This window comes from Chelon labrosus (assembly GCF_963514085.1).
Source record: "Chelon labrosus genome assembly, chromosome: 2".
Classification (NCBI taxonomy): domain Eukaryota; kingdom Metazoa; phylum Chordata; class Actinopteri; order Mugiliformes; family Mugilidae; genus Chelon; species Chelon labrosus.
The window spans coordinates 1,050,703-1,074,443 of NC_140338.1; the positions used below are offsets into that span (position 1 = coordinate 1,050,703).

A 23,741-nucleotide genomic window follows, 5' to 3' on the forward strand; every position below is an offset into this window, starting at 1 on the left:
TGCATCTTTTCCCCATTCAGGATTTCTATTGAGTTCTTTGGCATCAATGTTTATATATTGCCTTGGATATACTTGCATGTTGTAAATTGCTGCTCCACGTCAGACTTTTTAAAACCAAACCAGTTCCAGATAATGGAGGTGGAGCCTCGTTTAGGAACGAGCTCCTCGTTGCCCGCCGTATCTGCTCCGCCTTCCGCCATTGTCAATTTGTCAATATTCCACACGCATTGGGCTGCGAGCATATCGCGCACATATATACGTCATCAATGGGAATTTATCGTTTTTATTGCAGGATGACATATTCTTACCGTGGGGAATGTTTTTGACGATATATCGTAAAGATGAAATATCGCACATCCCTACTCTGAACCCTATTTCATTTCCTTCCACATCGTTCCCCAATGTCGACCTTTCTTTTTGCACCTCCCATCACTGGCCTCTGCCGCTCCTTCCCTCCTCAATTCCTTCACCTTTGACCCAACCTGGAATCACCCCCATCAGCCTGACCACACCCACTTTAGGGGCGTACCATCTACAGCACCTCACGATTCGATTCAAATTCAACTCACACTGCTAAGATTCGATTACTCAACGATCACTGCGACCATCACGATTATCGATGCATCTTTTCCCTGTTCAGGATTTCTATAGAGTTCTTTGCCATCACTCTGAACTCTATTTCATTCCAAGCATCTTTGCCGCCGGAAAAAAATTTTCTGTACTTTTTTGTTAATTTTTATTTCCTTCAAGCTCCAAGCCGTTCTAATCGGCAGTTTCTCTCCCTTCTCAGCCATCTCAATCACGCCATCTGCATCGTTCCCCAATGTCGACGTTCCTTTCACACCTCCTGCCACTGTCCTCAGCCGCTCCTTTCCCTCCTCGATGCCTTTACCCTCGACCCAACCTGCCATCCAAGACACCTCACGATTCGATTCAATTACAGCTCACGGTGCTACCATTTGATTACAGCTCACGGTGCTATCATTCGATTACAGCTCACGGTGCTACCATTCGATTATTCGATTTTACAACTTCATCTCCCAGCCCGATGACATCCAGCTTCACACAGATGCAGTGCCCTCTATCAGATTTGGAGGATACTACAGGAGTCTATGGTTCGCTCCTCAGTGGCCACCGCTTCTCACTGTCCCATTCCTTTGCCCCGTATGAGTTATACCCCATCGTCATCGCGTCCCTTCTTTGGGGGGGGGTTTGAGTGGTTAAAGGTTATTCCCATCCACTCTGACAACATAGCCACCACCAACATCATAAATGAAGGCCGTTCCAAATCACTCGAAACAATACAATCCATGCGCAGACTCACTCTAATCCGAGCCCAACACCACGTGAACATGATAGCCAATTCTGTCTCGTTTTTCTTTCCAGAAATTCAGATCCTTAGCTCCAGACTCGGCTCCTCATCCAACTTCGGTCATACTGTTTTCAGCCACCACCTTCAATTAAAACCTCAGCTCCACCACCTCGCGTCGGCGTCGCTAGAATCCATCTTAAACAACCTGTCACCCGCTACGCTTTCTTCATACTACACCGGTTAGAACTGCTTTATAGCTTTCATGCATCCCTTCATCTGCCTTTCCCTGCATTAGATGTTGCCTCATTTACTACCTTTATAACATACACCCATTCTATTCAAGAAATCAAACTACCATCCAAGTCTACATCAGCGGCATCAGTTTCTTCATCGAACCGATCACCGGAGTTCCTTGCCCTACTGCTTCCATTCTCATGTCAGCATGTTAATCAAAGGCTTACGCAGGCAGAACAGGTTATTTGTCCCCTCCTATTGATTCTTCTAGAAGCCATGTTTCTCCTAGCTTTCTCAGGTTCCTGCAATGTTCTGAATTTACAGCTTCCTCATCCTCGTATGATCGTTCCAACCAATGCAAAATATGTGAATGCCCGACTAGCCCTTTATGCATGCCCTCTTGATCCATTATTCACCGCCGAATTAGGTGAAGCAGCTACATAATTCTGGTTTCAGCATAATTTTCGCCAGGTTTTGGCAAGATCAGGGATTCCACATGATCGCTACTCCGGCCACTCATTCCGCATCGGAGCCGCATCCACCGCTTCTTGTCAAGGTATGCCCGATTGAGCTACATCTGTAACCGCAACTTTCTTCTGTCTGTACCTGGCTGGCCTTAGGCAGATGGGTCCCTCCATATGAGCTGGGTTCTGCTCAAGGTTTCTTCCTGTTAAAAGGGAGTTTTTCCTGCCACCGTCGCCTTCAGGCTTCTCTGGGGGTTTCAGGCCGGGTTTTGTAAAGCATCTTGAGACGATTTGTATCGTTATTGACGCTATATAAATAAAATTGAATTGAATTGAATTGAATGACGTCATAAAAGCCCATCTCCAACTCGCCTCAGCAAACTCTTTTGGGGGTCAAGGAGCTGACACCTCCAGAGATATGCCCCCACCCTGAATCTCTCTCCCTGGGTTCCTACGTTCCAAGGATCATAATCAGTCGCTACTCAATTCTCTTTTCCTCGACCCCTCGACCCCTCGACCCTTCCGTACGATCTCCTATCTTTCCCTTCTCTTTAACCTGGTCAAATAAACTTCTTTGAATATCAAGAGGCGTGGTCTCATTAGTGAAATGTTTTCTTGAGAAGCCTAATAACTGTCTCATTTTATGCAGTTATTCCATTATAAAAGCATTCTTACTTTTGTTTAATAATTCAATAAAATTTTAATCATGCAAATAAATGATCAAAATACTGCAGTCAAATCTACACAAGCAAAAACAACAAAACACAGTAAACAAACGGTATAAATGTCCTTGTGCATGTAATATTATTTTCGTTTTGCAGTCAAGACATCCTGCTCTGCCTTCAGTTAGATGATACTTCCTTTAAGGGTGTCATGCATAAATAAGTGAGGCCTACTTCCTCACCGCTGTCTGCTGTAACTGTCAGCCACAGCGATTTCAAGACATTATAAATAACATTTTAATAAAACCTTCATTTGACCAGTAATCTTTCATTCTTTAATCTTGTCCATGTTTAAAACACGACCCCTTCATAAATCAAACCAGACTCATGTTGTGTTTGTGTAGTTTTTGTTGACTGTGCTGTACAGTGCAAATGAATTCTCCTCGTTTTCTTGACGTCTTCTTCTGTGAAGACAAAACAACAGTCAGTGTCTTAACGGACATTTATCGTTTTATGATCAAATACAAAACAATAAGAGAGCAGCTGCTTCTCACCCTGGAGGTATACCAGAACTAACACATTGAACAGCAGTGTATTCAGTGCCCCCATCATCCTCCTCTTCCTCTGTTTGACTCGTCCGCTGAGCTCGCCTGATGTTGGAGTACAGAACATCTGTCTGGCTCTGAGGGAAGCAGATGGTGCTGTAGAGAACATCGTCCTGCTGATCTGTTGGTCTCATTACTGCTGCAGAGGACGGGGTGTCATACACTGGACCCATGTCTGACTGAAGAGACAAACACAACTCATTTATTTTGATCTTAGGGAGATTGTCATTAATGAAACAGTCATGTAACCAGTGTGAAGTTAATCCTACTTTGTGGAGTTAGTTTTGATTCTTGAGATCAGATGATTTGAGTGTGTAAATACAGCAGTAAATAATATAATAAGGCTGTTAACGTCTTCAGCTACTCTGTGCTTGGAGGTTAAATTCACTTAAACATAAAACAGGAATAGCTTCAAAACTATGAAGAGCCTGGTCTCTATGGAGAGTGTCACATTGGGTTTTTACATCTGTAAAATACAAAATACTACTGATTCCTGCCACAGGAGGCAATGTGTACACAATTGAAACTTTATTCAGTTTTATTTAACTCCTAACTCCCCATTAGGCTTTTAGAACTGAAGACTTGGATAAAACACTTTAAACTAACTCAACTTTGGTTGTTTATACAGAACCCTCAGAGACACATTGTCTTGAGAATATTTACATCATTAATGGTGCTATGCAGATAAAACTGAATTTGCACTGCACCAAACACAAACCACTTAGAAAGAGTATTCTAGGGAAATCCTTGATTTCTTAAACTTCTCACCTGTGTTGTGTTGACAGGCCTTTCTTCACCTTTACACTGCTGTTTGAAACACGTATTTCTCCTGGACATGAGAATAAAGAAACATACTGATTGAATTAATACATTATAAGATTAAATCATTGATGCGTTAATGAAAATGTTAATTGGTCACCTCATCCACAGGAAGACAGCGAGGACTGTGACCACCAGGAGAACAGCAGTGACTGTTGCTATAGCTCCTGTTTTCCCTGCACCTGGTTAATCAAAAGGAAATACTTAGTCCTATCATTTACATACATTCAGTGACCAGTTTGTTTTGTTTATCACCTGCTACAGCAATCAGATGTAAGGTGGAGTTATGACGTCCTCTTCTGTTCTGGGCTTCACAGTAATAACTCCCACTGTGTTCAGCTTTGAAGTCAGTGATGGTGAAGATCTGTCCTGAAGCTTTTGGTGAGTCTTCATTCTCCTTGTACCAGGTGTAGTTAGCTGCTGGGTTAGCATCACTGCTACAGGCCAGAGTCACTGAACTACCCTCCACTATCTCACCAGATGGACTCACTGATACAGAGGGAAGCTTTGGGGGATCTGGAGGACAACACATACAGAAATGTAACTCTATATGTATTATCTGAGAGGTAGCCAGCGCTTTTCCATCCCTACAAATATTATTTAATGTCTAAATGCTGTCTCCTTACATTCAACATCTAAGAACAGAGGTGTAGAGGTGATCTGTCCATACTGGTTCTCAGACTTGCAGTAGTAGATCCCTCTGTCCTCAGAGCTGATGGAGGTGAAATGATAAACTCCTTCTGATCCATTAATCAGTATTTGGTTCTCCTTGTACCAGGTGTAGTTAGCTGCTGGGTTAGCATCACTGCTACAGTTCAGAGTCACTGAACTACCCTCCACTATCTTTGTTGAAGGACTCACTGATACAGAGGGAAGCTTTGGAGCATCTGGAAGAGACCCATAAACATAAATTAGAACTAAAATAAAGAGAAAAACCTTGTCATGGGAGACAAAGTGCCAAGAACCTAACAGACTGGATTTGTATATTCACACACATTTTACTTCAATTTTAATGCATTCAGATGACATCTTGCCCATTATGTTCTCAGCTGCACAGTGATAATCTCCAGAGTCAGAGGGCTGGATAGAGCTGAGGACAAGCTGTGGTCCTTTACTGACATGTGTTTGCCTCTTGTACCAGGTGTAGTTAGCTGCTGGGTTAGCATCACTGCTACAGGTCAGAGTCAGTGAACTGTTTTCCACCATCTCACCAGATGGACTCACTGATACAGAGGGAAGCTTGGGAGGATCTGAGGAGAGCATAATAAAATTAGTTTTTTACTTTAACATCAGTTAAAGTTTTGTTGTTAATAAACTGGACAGAAGTCCAACTGACCGTGGATGATTAAACATTTTCTAAACTTGTTATCCTCCATATATGTTCTTTGTGTTCAGATGATATAGTATTAGACTCTCAGAGTTGTCTACTATTCTGCATAAAAATACCGTAACTCAAAATGTCAGTGAGTTTGCACAACCCAAGCCCTGACAGAAGACAAAGAGAACCTAATCAAACTAATGAAAAACAATATTATATTGATATTAAATTTTTGTTTATGTTAGTTGCAAAAGTGAGTCCACCTCTAGAATCACAAGTCATTCTCAAGGTCCAATCAGAGTCCATGTGTTCAGAAGTGTTTCCATCAATGTAATGAGACTCAGGTGTGGTTCAGTTCCTGGTTTAGTTTCAATCAAACACGGATTTGTCTCAGTCTGATCTTCACAACACATGTCTGTGGACAAAGGAGCTTTCTGAGGAGCTCAGAGAAAGAGTTGTTGTTGCTCATCAGGCTGGAAAAGGTTCCAGAACCATCTCTAAAGAGTTTGAAACCCACAAATAATCCACAGTCAGACAAATTGAAGACGACTGTTCCCCTCCACAGGAGTGGTCCACCAACAAAGATCACTCCATAATAGTCTGAGAGGTCCCAAAGGAACCCAGGGGAACTTCTAAGCAGCTAAAGGCCTCTCTCTCATTGGCTAATGTTAATGTTGATGAATCCACTGAACAACCATGGTGTGATGGACAAAGACACTGCTCTCCAAGAAGAACATTTCTAAACATCATGTGGACAAGACAGAAGACTATTGGGACAATGTTTAGTGGACAGATGAGACCAAAGTAGAATAGTTTGGTTTAAATGAGATGAACCAACACTGCATCATTCCAGCATCAGAACCTCATCCCTCCATCAAACATGGGGGTGCTAATGTCCTGGTTTGGGCCTGTTCTGCTGCATCTGGACCAGGACGGCTTGTCATCATTGATGGACCAATGAATTCTGAATTCTACCAGTGAACTCTAAAAGCTGAATGTGAAGAGAAACTGGGTCATGCAGCAAGACAAGGAGAACCAAGAACACAAGTGGTTCTACAAAAGAACGGTTAAAGAAGAACAAGATGAATGTTTAGGAACGGCCAAGTTATTGCTGCACAAGGGGGTCACACCAGATACTGAAAACAAGAGTTCTCATACTTTAGCATCTCACAGATTTGTACAAATGATAAATATTTTTCATCACTTTGAATGTCTTCTCTTTTCTACTTTCAAGACAAAAATCCGCTGATGCTTTATCAAAATATTTAGAAAATTCTGAAGGGTGCATAAAGTTTTAACTGGCTCTTCTATCACGCTAGACAAAACTGCAAAGCAAAGTAAACTCACAGACTGAAGGAGAGCGGTAATCCTCATGTCCACTGAAAGCACAGGAGACGGTGTCTCCAGGAGAAAAGTTGTCTGTCAGAGTAGAAGTTTGCTGTGTCCTGATTTTCTGTCCGTTCTTGAACCAGACGTAAAGACGACCAGCTGGACGGCAGCTGCTGAGACACTTGAGCTCTGCCTCAGTATGAGACTGATGGACTGATATTATTCTGGTCACCTGCACCTGCAGAGCTGCACATGACAACACAACAGTAATGTCAAATCTGTTTAAATACTCAATGCACTAATACATCCACCTACACAGTTAGTGTTCATCAGTACCTGTGACAGTCAGAGTTGTTCCAGGTAAAAAACTTCTCCATTCAAACCGATATGTCTTGAATTTGAAGTGATACTCAGATGAATCAGTCTCTCTCAGGTTAGTGATTCTCAGAGTGGATCTTCCTCTCTGTGATTCAAGGACCTGAACACGACCTGAATACTGGGAGTCTTTACTCAGGTCCTCAGGCTGTGAGGGATACTTCCACTGACGACTATGATCAGGACTGAACCAGACTTTTAACACATTATGATAATAATATTGACTGTATGTGCAGGAAATGTCCACTGATGAGCCTTTAGGAGCACAGATCCTTGTGTCAGTGTAAGACACTTTGATACAGGTTGGTTTAAGGACACCTGAAACAAGAAGAAGAAGAAAAGGTGTTGAACAACATTTAAACCTAACCCTGCAGAGACCAAAGAAGAGAACAGGAAGAGAAAGTGTGGTTTTCTGAAACACAGACACTGATGGTTCATTCAGAGATGACACTGAGTTAGTGGAAGACTGAAATAAACTCACATTGTGGAGGAGAGGGAAACTTCTCAAATCCTTTAACAGCACAGGAAACACTGTCTGCATGATCAAAGTATTGTTCAATTAAATAAGTGTCTTTGTCCATGTTCAGTCCATTCTGGTACCAGACGTAGGAATGATCAGATAGACGACACCTGCTCTGACACTTCACCTCTGCCCTGCTAGAATCCCATATTGATGTTTTCTCAGCCTCTACATGGAGAACTGAAGTGAACAGAGAAATGTCATTTTAACTGTTATCACCCATTAAATAAACACATTGATCAATAGTCCAGTAACAGCAGTTCCATGTTTGACATTTGACATATCTGGAGGAGAAATTCTTACCTGAGACAGTCAGAGTGACTCCAGGTGAACCAGTATATTTCCCTCCTGGTTGGTTTGTTGTGAATCTGAACTTGTACTCAGCTGAGTCTCTCTCTCTCAGGTCTGAGATTCTCAGAGTGCACCTGTTCTCATCACAGTGATACTGAACACGACCTGAAAACTCTGCGTCTGTCATCAGATCCACAGGTTCACCACCTTCCATTTTAGTCAACCACACAGCTTTTTCAATCACAGTGACCTTCTCATTTATTCTGGATGGGTACGTGTAGCTGCAGCTTATTTCCACTGTTGATCCTTCTACAGCACAGATCTGAGTAGAAGTGTAAGTCACTCCATGATCACTCTGACCAAGTACCACTGGAACACAGACACAAAATAAAACAGATTTACAGCATCAGAGGGAAACAGACCAGTTTCTGTCGTCACCGTCACCAAACAGACTTCAGACTGTGACATCAAGGTTTGTTCATCAACCAGAAACCAGGGAAGAAAAGATAGATTATTATTAATGCTTACACAAATCCAACAGCATTAAAGACCACCTACTGATGGGGTGCTCTTGTGTCTGGTTGTAAATGATCCTCTGGAAAGGAAAAGGATGTCTGTTCATTAGTAATAAGAGGGCCTTTTAAAAGATTCTGTCCAATCACAAGCTGGCCACTTGTGATTGTCTTTCCTGGGACGGATGTTAATGCAACAGGGCCTTAATAATAATAATAAAAATAATAATAATAAAACATTTTATTTATAGGCGTCTTTCAGGACACTCAAGGTCACCGTACAAAATTGTTAAAATAAAATACAATTAAAACACAAACGTACATATATATAGAACATATAGTCACATAAAAATGACAGCAGATAAAAGTGAGACGATAAAACAGAGTAGGCCTGTCTGAATAAATAAGTTTTAACCTGGGATTTGAAGGTGGTGACAGAGTCTGAATTTTTTAAGTGTTCCAGGAGGGCATTCCAGAGGCAGGGGGGTGAGCGGCTGAAGGATCTGGACCCCGTGGTGGTTGAGCAAGCAGGTGGGAGGGTGAGTTGGATGGATGAGGATGACCTAAGAGCACGGGCGGGAATGTTAATGTACAGTTGAGGCCGAAATTATTAGCCCCCCTATGAAATTAATTTTTTTTTCAAAATTTTCCCAAGTGCTTTTTTAGTAGAGCATGGAATTTTCAACATAGCATTTCTAAACATACTAGTTTTCTTTAGAAAGCATAAATTACTTCAATTTGCACACAATAACAGAATTGTTCAAAAAAATAAAAAATTACCACGGTCAATATTATTAGCCCCCTTAAGAACTGACCATTTTATTTAGCCATAGCACAAACCACTGTTGTGCAATGATGTGCTTTGACTTTGTAATGCTCAAAGCCTGTAAAATCAAATTAAAATTAAGAGTTATCTCCCAATTTACACACAGTATAAATCCTCCAGTAAGGGTTTTGGCTGGCACTTGAGGAAGCACCGTGCCAAAAACAAAAGAAATCAGTTTAGACTTGCGAAATAGAATTGTTGATGCTCACAAAGCAAGAGAAGGATGCACAAAGTTATCACAGCGTTTCCAAGTGTCAAGAAGTGGAGTGAGAACCATCATCAAGAAATTAAAAGAGAGCCACATTGTATGGGACAAGCCTGGCAGAGGTAGAAAGTGAAAAATTTCAAAGACCCTGGAAAGAAAGATGTGTCTAAAGACCCCAGAACAACCGCCAAGACACTAGGGAATGACTTAGCCTTGTCGGGAATTGTAGTTTCAAAGAAGACAATCACTAGAGTTCTGCACAGGAATGGACTGCGAGGTTGCAGACCAAGAAAAACTCCATTTCTGCAGAAGAGACCTTAAAGGCAGACTGAAGTATGCTAAGAACAACCTGGAAAAAGATGATGCATACTGGAAGCATGTCCTTTGGTCAGATGAGACGAAACGAGAGCTCTTTGGCCACAGAGACATTGCTTATGTTTGGAGAAAGAAGGGTGAGGCGTATAACCAACAGAACACCATCCCCACAGTGAAACACGGTGGAAGGAGTATTATCCTGTGGGGATGCTTTAGTGCATCTGGAACTGGGAATCTGGTCAAGGTGGAAGGAATCATGAAGAAAGAAGGATATGTGAAGATTTTTAAAGAAAATGTCAAGCAGTCATCAGCAAAACTGGGTCTGGGTCATCGCTTTGTCTTCCAACACGACAACGACCCAAAACACACGTCACTCCTGGTGAAGAACTACCTCCAGAAGACCAAAGTGAATGTTATTGAATGGCCTGCACAAAGCCTTGACTTGAATCCTGTAGAAAATCTGTGGGGTGAACTAAAGACCAAGGTCCATGCCAGAATGCCATCAAATCTGGAAGAGCTTCAGAGATTTGCCAAAGAAGAATGGGCTGGTATTCCTCAGGAGACGTGTCAGGGACTTGTTTAAAACTACAACAAACAACTACAGGCTGTTATCCAGCAAAAAGGATACACAACTGACAATTAACATCAGAGGGGCTAATAATTTTGACCCTGGTAATTTTTGGTTTTTGTGAAATAATTTAATTTCTGTGTGGAAATTAAAATAATGTAAGCATCCAAAATAAAAGGCGGATGTTTGAAAGACGTGTGTTAAAAATTCTTTGCTCTGTTTAACAGCACTTGGGAAATATTTTCAAAAGAATAAAATTTCCATAGGGGGGCTAATAATTTCGGCCTCAACTGTAGAGCAGGTTAGTGAGGTACTGAGGGGCGAGGATGTTTAAGGTCTTGAAGGTGAGAAGTAGGATTTTGTAGTTGATACGGAATTTGACAGGAAGCCAGTGGAGTTGCTGCAGGACTGGTGTTATGTGACTCATGGAGGGGGTTCTGGTGATGATATGTGCGGTAGTTTTGATCCAGTTGTAGTTTATGGATGGATTTATCAGGTAAACCAAATAACAGGGAGTTGCAGTAGTTCAGTCGGGACGTGACCAGGCTATGGACCAGAGTAACAGTACTGTCAGTTGAGAGGGATGGACAGAGATATTGTGTAGGTGAAAATAGGCTGAACGGGTGATATTGTTAATATGAGATTGGAATGAGAGAGTGTTGTCAAGGATGACACCTGTTGTGTTTTCAGACACATGAAATACAGTGATGCTAGAACGCTGCGAGCTATGGCCATGGGTGGCGCTGTGTGAATGAGAGTGTATTTTTAGACTGAGTAGAGAAGCAAGAAGAAGTGTGCAATGTGATGTTAGCAAGGATACTGATGGATGTACCCCGCCACTGAGAGTTCAGTAAAAGTTCTTAACTGTGCGCCTGACTCTTTTTATTGACTCACTTCCACCACAAATTGGCGACGAGGATGAGCGCTTCCGTACCGAGTCCACCGCCCTTCCTTCCTCACGGGGGTGAGCCGCCGATACCGATTGAAACGTGGCGGAAGATTTTCGATAACTACATGCTCGTCATTCATGCAAGAGGAGACGCATGGCCGGATGCGAGGCGACGTGCAGTATTACTTCATTGCCTGGGTCCGGAGGGACAACGTCTGTTCTACACTTTGCCAGAACAAGGTACGACATATGACGAGGCCATGTCCACCCTCGAGAAACACTTCGTTCCGAAAGTTAATGTCGTGGCCTGCAGACACACCTTCAGACAACGTACTCAAAGAGCGGATGAAACGGCATCACAGTATGTGGCAGCATTGAGAGCATTAGCTTCACCGTGTGGTTTTGGACAGATGGAGAGTGAGATGATACGTGATCAGCTGATTTCAAATGCTTATCTTACTGCGGTGAGAGACAAGTTACTGCTCGAGGACGATCTCACACTGGAGAAAGCTCTCGCAATCGCATGCCAGGTGGAGTCAGCGGTTAAAAATGCCACACTGCTTTCTTCGGTTAAAACGGTCCCGACTACGCCAATTCAAGCTGTCGATGCATTCAAGGAGCGTTTCCGAGGTCAATGAGGAGCTCGTCCTGCGAAAGCCCCAGCTCCAGACCGTGATAAAAAGAGGAACACAAACCAACAGCAACGTAAGTGCTTCAGATGTGGCTCCAACAAGCATTTGGCTAATAATAAGAACTGTCCAGCTGCTTTAGTGGACTGCAATAAATGCGGTAAAAAGGGACATTTCACCAAAGTATGTAAATCTGCTGTAAGTGAAGTAAGAGAAGTCGTAGTCCCAGAGCTAGCTGTACTGTGCATGGATGATGTTAAGCTTACTGCAGCAACTTATGACAAAATCCCCAGCAATGTCCACATTGAAGCACCAGAAGGAAATTCTCATGTCCTGGAGTTGATTGTTGATACTGGCTGCTGTTGCCTACCTGCAACAGCAGCCATAGCAGAGCAAGGTAGCAGGGTCCCAGCCTCCTTCCACATTGTTAAAGCTGGATCACCTCTGCTGGGCCTGGACTTGATTAAAGCACTCAATGTCAACATAATTGGAGGCAAAGTGAACTGCAGTAAGGAGAATGATTCAAACACACCTGCTAATGACATTCAGAAATCCTCAGTGCAGATTGTTGATTTGGCTTCATCGCGTCAGCTTGGATGTGTGAAAGGGTTCATTCATAAAGTACAAGTAAACAACACAGTACAGCCAGTATGTCAAAAGTTGAGACGCCTACCCCTGAGCATACGTAAGGAGGTGTCAGCAGAGCTCAACCGCCTACTTCAAGCTGGCATCATAGAATGTGTGGATGCGTCTGAATGGGTGAGTCCCCTGGTCATGGCACAGAAACGTGGTGGAGGACTGCGGCTATGTGTTGATCTACGTGAGCCCAACAAGAGTGTGATTATGGACTGTTATCCTCATATGGAAGACATATTCACAGAACTGGCTGGTGCTACACACTACAGCCAGATCGACTTGAGTTCTGCCTACCACCAATTGCCTTTGCATCCTGACAGTCGGAATCTCACGGCATTCATAACACATGATGGCATCTTCAGATTTACACGAGTCCCCTTTGGTCTGGCATCAGCACTGTCTGCTTTTCAGAAAATGATGCAGACAATCCTGAGGGATTTGCCAGGAGTACAGAACTACTTGGATGACATCATAATTTATGGTGACTCAAAAGAAACACACGATCAACATCTAGAAGCTGTTCTACAGCGGCTGAGAGATGCCGGCATTCAGATCAACTTTAACAAAAGCTCGTTTGGTCAGACCTGCATTCCATTCCTCGGACATGTCATTTCAAAGGAGGGTCTGCGCCCGAGCCCAGATCACCTGACTGCCATTGCTGAAGCTCCTGCACCAAAAGACATGGCAGCACTGCGCTCTTTCCTGGGCTTAACTTCCTGGTTCAGCAAGTTTCCTCCGAACTATGCAATGCTAGTTGAGCCACTACGACAGCTACTCAGAACAAACACTCAGGCTGAACTACATTGGAATGCAGCAGCAGACAAAAGCTTCGCTAAGCTGAAAACCATGCTTCTTGAGAGTCCAGCGCTTGCCATCTATAACCCAAAGCTTCCAACCTTCATCACGACAGATGCTTCAGACTATGGGTTAGGAGCTGTCCTGACACAGCTACATTCAGACAATGCCGAACACATTGTTGCCTTCGCTTCCCGTACACTGTCAGCTGCCGAGAGAAAGTACTCCACAACAGAGAAAGAGGCCCTAGCTTGTGTATGGGCTGTGGAACGATGGCGTACCTATGTGTGGGGACACAGATTCACACTCAGAACTGATCATCAAGCTCTCACCACCCTTCTCAACACCAAGGGCATGAACAGAGCTGGCATGAGGATTGCCAGATGGTCAGCAAGACTAATGTGTTTTCAGTACGATGTGCAGTACCGCCCAGGTACACAGAATGTCATGGCAGACTGTCTTTCACGTGTTCCCCTCGCCAACTTCAGCACTGCTGCGGAAGCTGAGCAAGAGTTATTCACGGAGATAGCTGAGATTTCTCCTCTCCTGACAGCACTGCCACTTGCAGATTTCAAAGCTGAATGTGAGGACTGTCATGAACTTACTAAGCTGAGACAGGTAATTCAGTCAGGATGGCCTAAGATGAAAAAGTCTCTCCCAAGTGATGTGCAACCGTACTTCCTAGTGCAACATGAACTTACTGTCGAGGCAAGGAACTCTTCCGTGGAACTCGCCTGCTGGTGCCTAAGTCTCTTCAACAGAGGATAGTACAGCTGGCACATGAAGGGCACCAGGGCGTGGTTCGCACGAAACAGCCCCCTTAGAGAACTTTACTGGTGGCCACGCATGGACGACCTGGTCCACACAGTTCTGTCATCCTGCACAATCTGTCAGTCATGTGACAAAACAGCCAAAACTCCTCTTAATCCAATGCAGCCTGTTGAATTCCCAGGAGGCCCTTTTCAGCACGTGGCTGTGGACATTGTTGGTCCGTTTGAACGGGGGACCTATGACTGCAGATTTGCCATTACCCTCATTGACTATTTCAGTAAATGGCCAGAAGTTGCCTTTACTTCAGCTGCAACTACAGACACAGTCATAACATTCCTGGCTTCAATCTTTGCACGTGAAGGAAATCCCTGTGCCATCACAACCGATAATGGGCCACAGTTCACGTCCTCTGCCTTCGGGGAGTTTCAAGCACATCAGAACAAGTGTTTACCACCCTCAAGCAAACGGATGTGTCGAAAGCTTTAACAGAGTGCTCAAGGACTGTATTCAAGCAGCTCAAGCAGCTCAACGCCCATGGAAACCAGCAGCCACTGAAATGCTGCAGAGCTACAGAGCAACAGCTCATGTGACAACGGGTGAATCCCCTTTCCAGCTTCTGAGAGGACGACCAATGTGGACGAAATTAAATGTCCTGCCAGTCCCAAAAGACAGAGGAAAATATGATCTTATCAGAGCTACAGTTGCCCTACGGCAGGAAAAGAGCGAATGCTACATGAAACCACCCAAGGTCAGAGTTGGTGATACAGTCCGGGTACGCAAGCCTTTCCATGTGGGAAAAGGAGAGAGACGGTACACCTATCCCATGTCTGTGGAGCATAAGACAGGGCTGAGCACCTTCATCCTGAGTGACGGGAAAAGGTGGAATGCAGCTCGCCTTTCTCTCTGCCCAGAGAGCACAGAGGTGGAACGGAGAGATGGTACAGGACAGACCACCAGTTCAGCTGAGACCATAACAAGACTAACGACTCAGAGAGAAAGACAGAAACCAGCTTGGACAAAAGACTATATAATGAAATAGTTCCAAGCATAAAGCGAACCAAATGTGAAGTTGATTAAGTGACAGTAATGTGAATTTCAGTTGCTACATTTTGAATTTAAAGTACATAGGTCACATTTTCAGTTATTCTTTTAAAGGACGGTTGTTTGAAATGGCTGAAGAATTTATGTGGTTACAGAAACTTTATGTGGTCAGATAATATTTCATTGCTAAAGGTAATACTTAATATGTATACAATATTTGTTTAAGTTTGGGAATACCTGACGTACAGTACAGCCACTTTTCTAAGTGATCCATATAGAAATTTCAGTTTACATTAATACTGTTACAGTTGCAATATTACAGTAACAGACTGAATAGAACATTAAGTTATGTGGTAATGTTACCTTACAGAAGAGAAATGTTAATACCACTTCGGTTAGAAATTGTTTATAAAGAGAGGTGGTACTTCTATGAGCATACCTGCCAACTTTTCAAAAAACCTTGGAGTGAGATTTTGTCGTGTGTGACCAAAATTATGCCGTGCACGCAGTCACACAAATTGGTGGCTCAGATATAAGATAATTGGAATTAATTTGATGTTGTACCCATGTTGTACCCTGCATTCTGGTGGTTTGTGGGGAGGTCCAAAGCTGTTGATAGGAGCAGCCCACTGGAGATGGACAATATTGGTTACATTCTGTGAAGTAGACATAGCTGAAGGTCCACCCCCAGGAGATTTTGGATGAGGTAGATGTGGTTTCCAGCATTCTAGTGGATTTTTGGGCGGTCTGCTAAAGATGTGCAATACCTGAACTTATTCTGATTCCTGTTCGGCATCATGACTTGTAGGTCTTAGTCTGTAGACTTGAGCTGAACATTCAACCAGAAAACTATCGGTGTGCCTAAATGACAATAAAGCCTTATTCATAGATCAGTGTTTAAGATTTGACCTAGGTAGGTTGATTGATATTTTAATTAAAATGGTATTAAACTAATTCTTAACTAAAACCTAACCTATGTTGTGAATAATTGTATTCTTAAGAGCACTTAATGATTTATGTTCAGCCAAAAACGACACAAGATTAGTTAGGGAGGGACATTATTCTTCATTCAAAGTCTCCCACCACATGGTCCATCAGAGACAAATAAAGTGCAACAAATAAAGTGCAACAAATAAAGTGCTTAAACAGTACAACTTTTTCAAGCAATAAAACAGATGAATGCATTAATGCATTAAAAATAGCTAAAATGAGGCATAATCAGTATCAGATGCAGATCAGAAGCTGGGTAAAGTCCTTGTCTATGATCTGTGTGTATGGTTATACTGGCCTAGTCTCAGCTCAGATTCTCTTCTTTATCAGACTTCTCAAAGTAGTTTCTGGTTTCTCCTGCTGTCTAGTTGGTCTCTGTATCTCTTCTTCTGTCTACTTCGGGGTGCAGGCATAGATAGTAAAGGGGTGCACTGCAGGTGTAGCGCAGCGCAAAGGTTCAGGGGCGCTCATCAGCGCCATCTACCGTCGTGGAGTTTGAAAAGGAACGGAAGAGTCTCGGACCAAGATCGGATTTATTTATTTTTTTTTTTGCGTGAGAAATTGGATGTGTGGCGTGAGTGCGTGTGAAAACAGGCAAAACCGTGTGTCACACGGCAAAAGCGTGAGAGTTGGCAGCTCTGCTATGAGTAACAGGGGAGATGTTGTGTTTTCAGACACATGAAATACAGTGATGCTAGAACGCTGCGAGTTATGGCCAGTGGGTGGCGCTGTGTGAATGAGAGTGTATTTTTAGACTGAGTAGAGAAGCAAGAAGAAGTGTGCAATGCGATATTAGCAAGGAGGCTGATGGATGTACCCCGCCACTGAGAGTTCAGTAAAAGTTCTTAACTGTGCGCCTGACTCTTTTTATTGACTCACTTCCACCACAACACCCAGACTCTTAACCTGGGGGGGGGGGGGGGGGGGGGGGGGGCTGTTTATTTTAGATAGGGTGGATATGGTGCCAATGAGAAGAGTTTCAGTTTTGCTACTGTTAAGTTTGGGAAACTTGATCTACTCTAGACAGTCAGAGAGGTATGTGGGTGGAAGGGTTGAATTGGGTTTAGTGGACAAGTAGAGCTGGGTGCCATCTGCATAACAGTGGAAATGAATATTATACCTATGAAATATCTGGCTAAGGGGGATGAGGTAGATGATGAATAAAAGAGGCTCAAGAACAGAGCCTTGGGGAACACCAGAGAAAAGGGGAGATGGACAGGATGTAAATGTTTTTAACTGGATGAACTGAGTGCGGCCAGAGAGATATGAGATGAACCAATCGAAAGGTGTGTCAGAGATACCAATGGAGTGTAGTCTATGGATGAGAATGGAGTGGGAGATAGTATCAAATGCTGCGGTTAGATCAAGAAGAATGAGGATTGAAAGGAGTCCTGAATCAGCAGCCATAAGGAGGTTGTTGGTGATCTTTAACAGAGCTGTTTCTGTGCTGTGTAAAGGGCTGGGATGGTGGGTGTCCTTTATAATGTTCTGGCCTTTTTTGAGACAACAGGAACTGTGTAGTTCTTCCAGTGTGGGGAGAGGGCAGCCGACAATCTTTTGTGTGGTACTGATGACCCTCTGGAGCGCTTTGCTCTGAGCATACCTGTCAAGTATCCCGTTTTGGCCGGGAAAGTCCCGTATTTTACCCTTCTTTCCCGCCGTCCTCCCGTATTAGTATTTTCCCGTAAATCTCCGTATTTTAACATGCGTTATTAAAAAATAATAATACCCCGGGCCCGGGCGGAGTAAAAAAAATAAAATAAAAATATTCCCAATCTGAGCTCTGTCACTAGCCTCGCGATAACTGCCACCTGCAGTAGCATACTACAGGTACTGTAGATCGCGATGGTAGTGCGGGTAGATCGCGTGCCATTGAATTTTTATTTTTATTTATTTTTTGATGTTAGTCTAAAACATGCATCCATTGCAACTCCAAAACAAACAGCAAGACAAAGCTTCATCTTTATTTTTACTTTATAGTTGCAACATGCCCTCAGTTCAGAGGCACACATCCACAGCCACGCAACAACTCCAGACTACCGTCTTTCTTAAAGAGACAGCGCTATTTTTGTAAAGGTGCAGTGCACCAATTTTTCTTGATAAAAATAAAAACAAAGATGGATAGAGCTTTTAACATTGTAACAACTATTAATATGATATATATATCATATATATATATACGGGTAGATCACTTTGACTTGGTCATTGTAAAAGTAGCTCGCAAGCCAGAAAAATGTGGGCACCCCTGATATAAGGGATACTGGAGCTTGGTTGGGGTGGTGGGACTGCTTGCGGCGGGCGCCGGAAAATTTCCCTTATTTTTAAATCCAAAACTTGACAGGTATGGCTCTGAGTCGCTGTGCAGCTGGTGTATATGCACATGCAGTATGTCTCAGGAAGTACAATCTCTGCTGGGCATTTTTCAGCAGCTCCAGGAAAGGCTCTCCTCTATGTGGATTCCCAGGAAGCAGAACTCTGCCACCCTCTCCACACAGTCTGGTTTGGTTTGCTGTATAGGAAAACTGGTGGGGGTCAAGGCTATGGGGCAGGGCTGCTGTAATGTGACTATAGATCAATTTTTCGAAGCACTTTATCACCACTGGGGTGAGTGCCACTGGGCGGTAGTCACTGAGGCTAGAACTGTGGTGTTTCTTTGGCAGGAGGGCTATAGTTGAGGATTTCAGGCAGGGTGGGACAGTGGACTGTGCCAGGGGCTGGTTGAAGACCTTTGTGAAGTTTCCAGCTAGCTAATCTGCACAGTCCTTCAGCACTCAACCCAGGACGCCATCAGGACCAGACGCCTTCAATTGTGAGGTTTACACTGCTGTTGGGCGTGTGGTGTAGTGGTGCTGTCTCTGGTGCTGTGACGTTGAAGCAGGCAAAGAAGATATTCACTCTGAGGTTGGTCCTGTGGTTGGTCAGATGTTCAACTCCCTGCCACACCTGCCTGCTGTTGTTACTGCTCAGGTGGTCGTCTATCCTCCTCCTGTAGTCTGCCTTGGCCTCTCTGATGGCCCTCCTCAAGTTGGCTCAGGCTGTGCTGTAGAGGTCTTTGTTGCCGGACCTCCATGTTCTCCAGTCTTTGTGATGGCTGGAGCAGTTTTCCTGAGGGGGGCATATGCGGCGATTAACAGCAAGTACAAGTGGTTGGACAGGCCCAGGTGTGGTAGTGGTCTGGCCCTGTAGACCTTGTCCAGGGTGTTATTTCCCCTTGTAGCACACTTCACATGCTGGTGGCGTTTAGGGAGTGCTGCCTTTAAGTCATCATGATTAAAATCACCTGCTATGATATTCACAGGATCAGGATACATGCTCTGCTTGTTGATAATGCTTGCCTGCAAAAGTCCGATAGCCAAGCTAGCATTAGCATCCGGTGGGATGTAAACAGCTGTAATCATGATCACAGTGAACTTCCTTGGGAGATAAAGCAGTGACTGTCTACATTCACTGTGTTGGTACACCAGCTGTTGTTCACGTACACACAGAGCCACCCTCCTCTGCTCTTCCTGGAGTCCCCTGTTCTGTCATGGTGCTGTGTGGTGTAGCATGCTAGCTCAATAGCAGAATCCGGTATGGACTGGTGAAGCCAGGTCTCCGTGATGAGTAGAATGCACGCATCCTTCATGGTGTTGTTCGTTGCAGTCTGTAGCGTCAACTCGTCCATTTTGTTCACGAGAGAGCTGGCATTTGTGAGAAATAGGCTGGGAAGTGGTGGTTTGAGTGGCTGCCTCTGTACACTCAAATAAAATAATTTGTTCAAGTTACTTAATATAGTTATGTCAACAATTTCCACATAACTGTGTTGTGTTCAAACTAATTTAATACTACTATTACAGTGTAAATAATAAACTTATGTGAAACCAACAAGACTGTATTAAGTAATTCAATATTATTTGGTCAAGTTAGCCTTAATTGATCAGGCAGTGTTCAGCTAACTTAACAAGCATTCAATACACTGACCTAACTCACTAATGTAAATGTAACTCAGCTGCACTGAGTAACACTAACTGAACAACTCCTTGTAGTTCGAACTTAACGGACTTGAATAATCAGTACTTACATAGTTTTCTTTATTATCAAGTTGGTGATTAATGTTGGACTTACTAAACCTAGTTATGTCAACAATTTCCACACAATGTAGGTAAGTAAATTCAAATTACAACACTTTAGTTCTGTGAAAAATATTATTTATTAACAAACAAAACATTCATTCATCTTCTTCTTCTGTACCCGCTAAGTCCTGTTAAGGGTCGCGGGGGTCTGCTGGAGCCTATCCCAGCTGTCATCGGGCGAGAGGCGGGTACACCCTGGACAGGTTGCCAGTCCATCGCAGGGCCCACAAACACAAACAAAACAAACAAACAGCTAGCGTGAGCTAACATGTGTTCATATATGCTAGATTTCCACAAGACAAGTAGTATCACCGGCAATACCTCTCTCTAACCATTCACGAATGTTCCAACATCAAAAAATATACTTAGACAGAGATAGATGCCAATTTGATGAAATCAGGCTCTTGACCGAACACATCCACCCGTCAGTTTTCACACAGCAACAGTGGAGTTTGTGGAATCAGCTTCTGAGCATGCTCAGAAACCCATCTAGAACATTCTCGGTGTGATTGTGCAATTCACTCAACAGTGTTATGTTGAATTTACTTAGCTGGCTTCTTTTGCTTTGACAAGTTTTCATTTTAAGTTAGACTTATTAAAGTGGACTTGGTTTTAAAACCAAACACATAAATGTTAATTAAGGAGGGGCCCGAGAAACAAGCCAAGGCAGCGGGTGTGCCGGCCGCAAAGGAGAAGAGACCACGGAGCGTTACAATACTAAGTACTCGCGGTGGCAGAGCATAGCGCTCTACCTGGGGGGTAAGTTTCTCCCTATGGGCTGTAGTAACGCTCTGGTGTGTGGTTGTGTGGCAGCACTGTAACTCGTATGTTGTGTGGACATCTGTACTGGCCTTGTGCAGCAGAAGAGGCGCCTGCAGCACCTGGAATGGCGACAAGCCTCCGTCACCCCAAGCTCGCTGAGGCAACCCTAAACTTGCTGCTATAGGTCTAGGCTGCTGGGGGACTTCCCACTCTCTGTGATCTTTTCTTTACATATTCATCAGTTTCTAAAAATAAAATCTTGTAGGTGATATGATGTGTATTTAACTATCTTTCCATGCATTTAAAGTTGGACTCTGCTGAGAAAACAATATCTACTGGTATCTTGCATTTAAAGATATCATGTAGGGTAGTGTACATCCCTTTCCAATAGCCTTCACTAATGGGACAGACTTTATTCAGTGATCTCTTTAAATGTTGGATAGGGTGTCATTATACAGCACAGGTCTGTTAATCCTTTACCTGTTCCAGTTACCAGTTCTTATTTGTGCTACAGAATCACCTATTTGAGTACACTTTTAAGAAGAGGAAGATAAATTGTTAGAAGTGTGTTGAATGTGGAAAAAACAAAACAGTATTTGCTTAATTTCCAGTCTGCGTTCTGTCACATGAAACCACATTTGAAATACAGATGTGAAACTCTTGAACTCTAAAATGTCTTAATAATGTGACATCTTGTTAATGATGCATAACATGTCAGTATCAGAAAATAGAGTAAAGTGAGAAGCGGCCACATGTTTCCAGTGAGGGGTTATCTATGGTTTGAGATATCTAAAAGGACCACTTCTTGTTTTTTTTTTCTTTCAGTCGATCAACACATGGTGTTCTCTCAGCTCAGCCAGAACAAACTGTTTGTTTCACACAGCGGTTTACATGCAAACAAAGTACAAGGTCAACTGGACTAGTAGAGTTTGTTGAAGACGTTTTATCCAAGTCTTCAGTTCTAAAAGACTGGTAGGGAGTTGGGGTTTAAATAGGAACATCTGTGGGTCTTTCTCATCACAAACTTAGATGTCTAGGGTCTGAACTAGAGAAGCCACTTGGATGAAATGTCTCCGAGAAACTCCTTCAAGAAACAAGTCCAGTTGCTCTTTTTCAGTTGTGTTTTTTTGGATATACCATAGTCTACATAGTTTTAAATGAAAGAAACACTTTCTCTTTTGGTAACTGGTTTCGTTTTGCTTTTCTGTTTGACCTGGTGTCTCTGACGACTGGAACAAATATCTCGATGTACAACCAAGTGTGCAAGACGTTTCTGTAGAGTAGCACATCGACCAAAGAATAACTGCTCAAATATGGTCAATTTTAAATCCGGTATTAACAGCAAACAGTGCAGCTGGGTTTAAAATGTAAATATCACAGTACCTGCTATTGCTTAAAAAAAGCATTAAATACCTTCAAATGTAGATGTAAATATCTGGTACCTGAGACAGAGCTGAAGATGACAACAAATCCAATCACAGCTGCTGATAATCTCATAGCTGCTGATAATCTCATAGCTGCTCCACTCTTCTCTCTGTTAGTCAGAGGTAGCTGCTTTGTAGAAGAACAAGTCGTCCTCTCAGAAGGATGTGATCTGGAAGGAAAGAGTGTAACCTCCACGGCCGTCACTGTTGTACAAGAGAGCAGTTAAAATCTGTTCCAGCTTCCTTCCTCTTCACACCATTGCCAGGCCTTCACATTTGAATATCTGTACATCCTCAAGAAGAAGAAATGACAACTATGCATGAACGTACCAACACATTGTCGTCTCTGAAAGACCTTCTGGTCTGCTGCGACCTGAAACACAGATAGAATACAGAACAGCACTATCACACTATTTCACATCTTTTACATCAAAAGAGTAAATAAACACAAATATGTACCACATTTCAGATTATCTTCTATCATTATCTCAATAGCTTAAAAATGTTATACTTACCTTTATAGTGAAATGAACAGTACTTTAACTCAGTATATATATATGGTCCCTTTAGATACAGATACACACTTAGAGATTTGAGCGGTCATGAAGAGTGGGATTCCTCTTTTCTTGAAGCTACAACAGTACAATGATGGACATTATTTATTATTTAAAGCCATGCAACGAGACTTTTTCCAGATCGTTACAGAAGACTGTCTTCTCTGTGGCATTCAGGCACCTGAGGTTTAACAAAAAGAAGACACATCTTGAACTGTCCATCTCTAACTTCTCAAGCAGCAGGTGGCAGTAGTCATCTGTTGTCATTTCAAAAGGAAACCAAAAAGAGCTGCTGTTAGGAAATCTTCAATTAACTGTTGGAGACATTCATTCATTTGTGTAAGACATTATTTAATGACAGTTCAGTTGTGTAATTTGCAGATAATTGGTTAATATATTTTGTTTTATTTAGTGCTCATGCATTATGTACACATATGTGGCTAAAGTTCAGAGAAGAAGAGCGACTTCTGTTTTTTTTTTTTGTTTTGGGGCGGAAACCGGAAAGAGAAGGGTTTTTTTTTTGTTGGTGGTGTGCTTGGATGAAAACGGTCGGCACTGAAAAGTTATGAGAAAGAGCTCCTGTGTCTGTATTTCCTAAAGAGTACACTCTATACCCACAACGCTTACAATGGTGGCAGCGGTGTCGGGTTTTGGAGACTCTTCTCAACTTTGTGAGTAATGCCGCTGAAGATTGGAGCAAGCTACTCGTTACATTAGCAGCTATCGTTAACGTGCCTTTGCCCTGCATTATAGTTAGGTGTTAGCTCGTCGCAGTCTCCGTTT

General features: G+C 43.0%; 1 protein-coding gene across 1 annotated transcript in view; it reads right to left on the reverse strand.

The window, feature by feature from the left end:
* Nucleotides 1-2,836: 2,836 nt before the first annotated feature.
* The window catches only part of LOC311505366 (uncharacterized protein), a gene marked incomplete at its 5' end in the record, with an annotated part of 37,763 nt that continues 16,858 nt past the window's right edge, over nucleotides 2,837-23,741 (reverse strand). The window contains 9 exons of the mRNA XM_084568884.1: nucleotides 2,837-3,136; nucleotides 3,227-3,456; nucleotides 4,046-4,106; nucleotides 4,197-4,278; nucleotides 4,352-4,612; nucleotides 4,723-4,808; nucleotides 4,958-4,983; nucleotides 5,099-5,346; nucleotides 6,762-6,989. Coding sequence (XP_084425010.1) covers nucleotides 3,058-3,136; nucleotides 3,227-3,456; nucleotides 4,046-4,106; nucleotides 4,197-4,278; nucleotides 4,352-4,612; nucleotides 4,723-4,808; nucleotides 4,958-4,983; nucleotides 5,099-5,346; nucleotides 6,762-6,989 — 1,301 coding nt within the window. The 3' untranslated portion in view covers nucleotides 2,837-3,057. The remainder of the gene's footprint in view (nucleotides 3,137-3,226; nucleotides 3,457-4,045; nucleotides 4,107-4,196; nucleotides 4,279-4,351; nucleotides 4,613-4,722; nucleotides 4,809-4,957; nucleotides 4,984-5,098; nucleotides 5,347-6,761; nucleotides 6,990-23,741) is intronic.